Source organism: Coregonus lavaretus (genome assembly GCF_964263955.1).
Source record: "Coregonus lavaretus genome assembly, contig: HAP1_SCAFFOLD_628, whole genome shotgun sequence".
NCBI lineage: Eukaryota > Metazoa > Chordata > Actinopteri > Salmoniformes > Salmonidae > Coregonus > Coregonus lavaretus.
This window is the reverse complement of record NW_028161614.1, coordinates 46307-54963: the sequence shown is the minus strand read 5'-3', so window position 1 is coordinate 54963 and position 8657 is coordinate 46307. Positions and strand designations below refer to the sequence as shown.

Below are 8657 nucleotides of genomic sequence, written 5' to 3'. Positions count from 1 at the left end.
CTATATGTGGTTAGCTGATATGTTGAACATCTAATCAGGCGTTGAGGTCTGGCAGGCGACTGCAGCGTAGGCAGCCTGGAACATGTCCACTGACACTGAGACGTAGTAAAAAGCTGGTATTTAAGTTCACTAGTCCGGCTCTCACCATCACAACATGATATACAGTTGAAGTCGGAAGTTTACATACACTTAGGTTGGAGTCATTAAAACTCGTTTTTCAACCACTCCACACATTTCTTGTTAACAAACTATAGTTTTGGCAAGTCGGTTAGCACATCTACTTTGTGCATGACATAAGTCATTTTTCAAACAATTGTTTACAGACAGATTATTTCACTTATAATTTCACTGTATCACAATTCCAGTGGGTCAGAAGTTTACATACACTAAGTTGACTGTGCCTTTAAGCAGCTTGGAAAATTCCACAAAATGATGTCATGGCTTTAGAAGCTTCTGGTAGGCTAATTGACATCATTTAAGTCAATTGAAGGTGTACATGTGAAAGTATTTCAAGGCCTACCTTCAAACTCCGTGCCTCTTTGCTTGACATCATGGGAAAATCAAAAGAAATCAGCCAAGACCTCAGAAAAAAAATTGTAGACCTCCACAAGTCTGGTTCATCATTGGGAGCAATTTCCAAACGCCTGAAGGTACCATGTTCATCTGTACAAACAATAATATGCAAGTATAAACACCATGGGACCACGCAGCCGTCATACCGCTCAGGAAGGAGATGCGTTCTGTCTCCTGGAGATGAACGTACTTTGGTGTGAAAAGTGCAAATCAATCCCAGAACAGCAGCAAAGGACCTTGTGAAGATGCTGGAGGAAACGGGTACAAAAGTATCTATATCCACAGTAAAACGAGTCCTATATCGACATAACCTGAAAGGCCGCTCAGCAAGGAAGAAGCCACTGCTCCAAAACCGCCATAAAAAAGCTAGACTATGGTTTGCAACTGTACATGGGGACAAAGATCATACTTTTTTGAGAAATTTCCTCTGGTCTGATGAAACAAAAATAGAACTGTTTGGCCATAATGACCATTGTTATGTTTGGAGGAAAAAAGGGGGGCTTGCAAGCCGAAGAACACCATCCCAACCGTGAAGCACCGGGGTGGCAGCATCATGCTGTGGGGGTGCTTTGCTGCAGGAGGGACTGGTGCACTTCACAAAATAGATGGCATCATGAGGAAGGAAAATTATGTGAATATATTGAAGCAACATCTCAAGACATCAGTCAGGAAGTTAAAGCTTGGTTGCAAATGGGTCTTCCAAATGGACAATGACCTCAAGCATACTTCCAAAGTTGTGGCAAAATGGCTTAAGGACAACAAAGTCAAGGTATTGGAGTGGCCATCACAAAGCCCTGACGTCAATCCTATAGAAAATGTGTGGGCAGAACTGAAAAGGCGTGTGCGAGCAAGGAGGCCTACAAACCTGACTCAGTTACACCAGCTCTGTCAGGAGGAATGGGCCAAAATTCACCCAACTTATTGTGGGAAGCTTGTGAAAGGCTACCCGAAGTTAAACCATTTTAAAGGCAATGCTACCAAATACTAATTGAGTGTATGTAAACTTCTGACCCACTGGGAATGTGATGAAAGAAATAAAAGCTGAAATAAATCATTCTCTCTACTATTATTCTGACATTTCACATTCTTAAAATAAAGTGGTGATCCTAACTGACCTAAAACAGGGAATTCTTACTAGGATTAAATGTCAGGAATTGTGAAAAACTGAGTTTAAATGTATTTGACTAAGGTGTATGTAACCCTCTGACTTCAACTGTATATTGGAGGCACTTACTCCCCCCCCCCCCCCCCCCCCCAAGCCTAAATATCATATTTTTTGTTTTCATAAATGTTCTCTCCAGTGCCAAGAGCGGTTATTGTTAACTGGATCTTTTCATGTTTTTATTTGACGTTTTGTCTCTTTTTTGTTTTTGATGTTCTTATCGTTCATTAGTATAACTGCCTAACGTCGCTGATTTAAATAAAGTGATTTATAAGAACGTTCTTGTTGTGTAGCTCTTTCTTCTGAAGGACTAAACAGAACGAACGGTTAGCAACAGAGGGGGACCTTTCCTGTCTCCTCCGACCGCAGAACATCGGACGTCATTTTGTTCATTCTCCAAAAGGAGAGCGAAGAGGGTGAGGCGTCGTCTGTATTATTAAAAAGGGAGGGGGGGGGGGGGGTTGAAGAAGAAGCACTTAAGACTTGAGAGCCAGTAAATGAGAAGCATTATTACTTCTGTCGTATATGGGTTTATAGGTCGTCCCCATGGTAATTGCAATACACGATCCCCAGGCCCCAGGAGGGTTAGCTGCCGGTGGAGGAAGGAAGGAAGCAATTTCTAGTCCATAAACAAAGTAGCCCTTAGGAAAAAATACTAAAGGGGGGGGAGAGAGAGAGAAGAGGAACTGAGCCCAGAGCAGAGGGACTAAATAGAGGATCAACACTGGAATGCATCATGGGTAAATAGTGACTGACCGATGTACAAATAATGAGTAGTTATTTATGATGCAAGGTTCTGTGGCTGAAAACAGTGTTGCACCACCAGAGGAAAAGGCTGTCTTTTCTGGTCGAACATACAGAGCTCACTCCTGGGTTGTGTTCATTAGGCATCAAATGGATTGAAACAGCCTGAAGTTGTCCAATAAGAAATGTTTGTTTTTGTTTTTCTGTTGCGTAATGTTTTGTTACGATGTGCCCTAATGAATGACTCCGATCTCAGTCTCACTGACTCCCCTCTGTTGGCCTCTCTCTCTGGTCTGGGTACTGTTCAGTAGGCACCAAACTGAAGGAAACACTGCAGGCTACTCCCTGTGTGAATAGTTTTCAGGACAATGATCTGGCTCAGTAAACCCTAGTCTATCTCCATTGGGCGCGTTCGCGCGGACCACTTTTGACAAGTGCCTTTCAAAGTGTTCCGTTATGGGGATAAAAATGGTCCCACTCCAGCCTACATGTCGACCACATTACGTTTCTGTAGTTAATCTTCACCTTCATCCTGCTCTATTGTCAACCAATCGTTTGGGTGTTTATGTTTGGCCCACGCGAATGTGACCAAAGACATGACAAACACACGTCCCTGAATCGATGGCAATACTATATTTCAGGGAGACTTACTTTGATGTGGGCGCTTGGGACAGGCAAGTTCTGCCCATGTTACATTAATGTGCGGGATAAACACATTTTGAATTCTGTAGTGTACAGAAAACGTTGTTTTATTTCGCCTGTTTCCCAAGTAGTCACACACACTAGTACATCCCAGAAATCATGACGGCAGACAGCAGGGTGGTTTCACTGACTGGTTTCTCTCCTTTTATTGGAGGCTGAAAGTAAAGGCACGACTGATTCCTTTGTCACACACCAGGCAGACCACCCCTCTGTGGGGACTATACAGTACAGGCAGACCACCCCTCTGTGGGGACAATACAGTACAGGCAGACCACCCCTCTGTGGGGACTATACAGTACAGGCAGACCACCCCTCTGTGGGGACTATACAGTACAGGCAGACCACCCCTCTGTGGGGACTATACAGTACAGGCAGACCACCCCTCTGTGGGGACTATACAGTACAGGCAGACCACCCCTCTGTGGTGACTATACAGTACAGGCAGACCACCCCTCTGTGGTGACAATACAGTACAGGCAGACCACCCCTCTGTGGTAACTATACAGTACAGGCAGACCACCCCTCTGTGGTGACTATACAGTACAGGCAGACCACCCCTCTGTGGGGACTATACAGTACAGGCAGACCACCCCTCTGTGGGGACTATACAGTACAGGCAGACCACCCCTCTGTGGGGACTATACAGTACAGGCAGACCACCCCTCTGTGGGGACTATACAGTACAGGCAGACCACCCCTCTGTGGTGACTATACAGTACAGGCAGACCACCCCTCTGTGGTGACTATACAGTACAGGCAGACCACCCCTCTGTGGGGACTATACAGTACTCAGGTCCTTATCAAAGCAGGAGCTACATCAGAAATGTTAAACACCAATAATACAAAGAAATGTACAACATACATGCAGTGTACAAAACATTAAGAACACCTTTCTAATATTGAGTTGCAGAACAGCCACAATTCGTCGGGGCATGGACTCCACAAAGTATCGAAAGCATTCCATAGGGATGCTGGCCCATGTTGACTCCAATGCTTCCCACCGTTGTGTCATGTTGGCTGAATGTCCTTTGGGTGGTGGACCATTCTTGATACACACGGGAGGAGATGGGTTAAAGAAGGATTTTCAAGCCTTGAGACATGGATTGTGTATGTGTGCCATTCAGAGGGTGAATGGGCAAGACAAAAAATGTTAGTGCCTTTGAAAGGGGTATAGTAGTAGGTGCCAGGCGCACCGGTTTGAGTGGGTCAAGAACTGCAATGCTGCTGGGTTTTTCACACTCAAAGGTTTCCCCAGGTGTATCAAGAATGGTCCACCACCCAAAGGACATCCAGCCAATTTGGCGTCAACATGGGCCAGCATCCCTGTGGAACGCTTGACACCTTGTCGAGTCCATGCCCCGACAAATTGAGGCTGTTCTGAGGGCAAAAGGGGGTGCAACTCAATATTAGGAAGGTGTTCCTAATGTTTTGTACACTCAGTGTGTGTGTATATATATATATATATATATATATATATATATATATATTAGGGGTGTAACGATCCATCTACTACATCGATGTATCGATTTATATTCCTATGATCCAACTACATCGATCTGTGCTCGGCGAGTTGGCCTTTTGGACAACATATATCGATCTAACATCGTTTTAAAATGTAATAAATCGATTGTATCGATACTAGGAAATAACCCATTGGATGTCAGACTTTATATGGATGTTTTTTCTTAGCACTTTTAATGATAAAGGCTTTAAACATTACTCGATTCAGTCTGCCTATCCGTGACGTCATCGCGCCAACAGCAGCGCAAAGGCGCAAAGACAACCAAACATAGCATGGCGGACTACAGAGGAGAAGCCGACGAGCGAGAAATTATCAAGCCACCATTGCGGTCCAGTGTGTGGAAACACTTTGGCTTTTGCAAAGACGGAGATGTTCTAAATAAGTCGCTCGCTGTTTGTAGGATATGTAAAGGTCAAGTAAAGTACAACGGCAACACGACAAATCTCTCCAACCACCTACTAAGGCGCCATGGGATTTCACACAACACCGACCGTCCAGGCACCTCTTGCAGCGTTCCCGCTGCTACAGCAGCGAAAGGTAAAGTCAACTCTGCAGAAGCCTCAGGTCTCGCCTGCATGTTTAGTCAGAGACTAGGCCAAAACTCAGCTCGGGCGAAAAACATCACGGCAACAATTGCCAAGTTTATCTGCAAAGACATGCGACCCTACAGTGTGGTTGAAAATCCGGGATTCCGTGAAATGATTCAAACATTGGAGCCAAGGTACACAATACCAAGCCGACCACACTTCTCAGAAAAGGTTATTCCTGCATTGTACTAAGAATGATGTGAAGCTGTCGCTTTCTCAAGCTGAACGAGTAGCGATAACGACAGATGGCTGGACGTCATGCTCAAATCAAGGGTATGTGACAATTACCTCTCATCACATTGATCCGGAGTGGAAAATGAAGACCTTTGTTCTGCTAACCAGAGTTTTAAATGAAGCCCATACTGGTAAAAATATTGGCGCGTTACTGCGTGAAGCCTGCATGGAGTGGAAAATCTACGACAAGAATCCTGCCATCGTCACAGATAACGCCAGGAATATGATTGTGGCCGGTGCAGAAGCCCAGTTCAGTCCACACATTACCTGCTTCGCACATACACTCAACCTTGCCTCGCAGAAGGGTTTGGGGTGGACCGTGCTTCCAGGTTGTTGGGGAAAGTGCGAAAAATTGTTGGATATTTTCACCGCAGCCCGATTGCATGTCACGCCCTACAGGAAAAACAAACTCTGATGGATTTACCAAAACATAAACTGATCCAAGACATAATCACCAGATGGAACAGTTCATTCGAAATGCTTGAACGTTTTTTGGAACAACAGCCAGCTATAATGGCAACTCTGATGTCCAAGGATCTACGAAAGGGGGTCACAGATGTAGGCACGCTGAGTGAGAGTGATATTGCCAACATGGATGACATTGTTCAGTTGATGGGTCCTGTCAAAATGGCAACCACTGTGATGTGTGAAGAAGACCAGCCAACTCTCTCTGTAATTGCTCCTCTTCAAGCAAAACTGCTGAAACACCTACAGCCATGCGAAGACGACTCAACCCTGGTTGCAGAGATTAAGAGGGTGATGGCCAGTGACCTCTCCACACGCTACAGAGGCACCCAAGATGCTCTCAACATAGGTAATTAATTTGGAGTCTTAATTAAAATCAACTTGGTTAATATTTTAGGTTATTAGACTGTATTAATTTGTAAAATGCCACACCTTTGCGTTTTCAAGTTTGAATTTGAGTTGTTTTTTCATATGGAAAAGTAAACAAGATATCTGCAATACAATTCTTAGTTCATGGTGGCTTTACATCATCACTGTGCCACATTTCTTTTAAACATACTAAAGTTTAATCTTCTGATTATTTTGTGTATGAGGAGGTGGTCATCACTTGCAATTTCAGGTCAACTTAATTTAATAATGCAATGAATGCAATATGTAGTGGCTTCCTTTCCTCTTTACCATAGCCACTGCCCTAGCCTGAAGCGGGGTTGTTTCGGACGCATACAGTCCACACTCAACGTTTCCAAACGGCCAAACATTCAATGAGATCCAGGGATATAGTGCAACAAAAATGTTTATTCTTCTTATCTAACAAAAAGGTATTCTCCAATCAACTTAAAGCAGAGATTACTTGAAATGCAAATACATAATATAATATGACCTGTCTGTCTGTATTTCTGTATGTCTATATGGTCAAAAAACTATACCGCTCCCGCATCTAGCAAGGACTCCTCCCCCCGAAGGCCCAACTTCCTGCCTTTATACTAACACAATTAACACAGTACAATGAATGGGCAAGAGGGGGGGGCCAAAAACTGAGTTACACTAATAACAAATGAATATATCTCAATCCGGTAAATAAATCATAAAGGTACGTACCTAATATTTCATCATATACATTAATATTTAATATATTTACACAAATGTACATGGAGCTCAGTATGTTCAGTCTTTTATACAAAATATGCCCAAATCGGCTCTAACACAATATTCTTGTTCTTTAAACAGCTTCAGCGTTGGACCCGCGATTTAAAGAACTGCCTTACCTGGAAAAAGAGGACAGAGAACAGGTCTACACAAAACTGGTTTTTGAGGCAGAAGTGTCCCACCAGGTAACTATTCTCTCCTCTTTCCTCTGCTCTTTTCTCTTCTCCCCTTTCATTTGTCCTCTCTCAAATCTCATCTGTTCTTTATCTTCCTCTAAATTTATGTGTGCAGTATTACAGAGCAGAAATTTGAACAGTTCACACATTCTTACATCAATAGATGCAAGCAATGGGAAATCAGGAGGAAGACGAGGGAAGCTCAAGCACAAAGCTGTCAGGATTCAATGAAGAGACCACAGGTGTGTTTCATGTGATACCAATAAAAGATTGTTGTTGTTTTGTATTAATGAAAAACATGACTATATTTTGAAATATATTTCTTATATTGTAGCTCCAAATGAGTCACCTCCTTGTAAGAAGAAAGCCTTAGATGCGCTGTTTGGCGATTCCTTCACCCAAAGAGAAAGAAAATCCACAAGCGAGACAGCCAGAGCAGAGGTGTTAAAGTACCGAGCAAAGGATGCGTTGCCTTTGACTGAAAATGCCATGAAGTGGTGGAGATCTCAGGAGAAAGAGCTACCTGTACTTTCCACCCTTGCTAAACGGTACCCGTGCATTCCAGGCACCAGTGTGCCAGCAGAACGAGTGTTTAGTACTGCTGGCGACATAGTGAACGCACAGAGAAGTGTTCTGCAGCCAGATCATGTTGATCAGTTGATATTTTTGAAAAAAAATCTGTAGTCATTGAAGAGTAGCCTAGTATGTTACACTTGATCTTTTGTTGAATATTGTTTGTTTATTAAAATGAGAGTAGTAGCAGGTTCATCCACTGCTCATTCAACCTGAAGAAATGTTGGTTGCACTTTATTTTTGATATTAATACTGTATTTGTATTGTAATGTTGAAAAACAAAAGCAGAAGTAGCAGGTAAACCTACTGTTAATTCAACCTGAAGAGATGTTGGTTGCACTTTATTTTTGATATTAATATTAATATTTTTATGTTGAAAAACAAAAGCAGAAGTAGCAGGTAAACCTACTGTTGAAATGTTGGTTGCACTTACTGTACTTTTATTGAAAATGTATTGAATATTGAAAATGAGATCAGACAATTTTAACTTCCTGTTAATTCAACCTAAAGTGTTGTTTGCACTTTATTCAAATAAAATGTGAATGCATTTGCCATTCATTGTTGTTCACTTGTTTATTTATATTCATAATTAATTGATACCTGATTCCATTACAAGAAACAGGAATCTAGGAAACTTCACCTGCACTGTCCAGTATCCAGGTATTTATTTCAGTCACACTGGTTGAATTTTTGGCTAAAAGGTTACTGAATCGATTTCAAGTCACTGAATCGTTTCGGATCGTATCGTTCTAAATGAACCAATATCGTCTTTG

The 8657-nt window shown here is 42.6% G+C and overlaps 1 protein-coding gene across 1 annotated transcript; it reads left to right on the top strand.

Annotated features, from left to right (window-relative positions):
* The first annotated feature begins 4959 nt into the window (after window positions 1-4959).
* LOC311120340 (E3 SUMO-protein ligase ZBED1-like) lies at window positions 4960-8441 on the top strand. Its single transcript, XM_084194961.1, has 4 exons — window positions 4960-6338; window positions 7217-7320; window positions 7475-7553; window positions 7646-8441. Exons 1-4 carry the CDS (start codon window positions 5939-5941, stop codon window positions 7993-7995), a joined length of 933 nt encoding a protein of 310 aa, XP_084051087.1. The 5' UTR covers window positions 4960-5938; the 3' UTR covers window positions 7996-8441.
* Window positions 8442-8657: the final 216 nt, after the last annotated feature.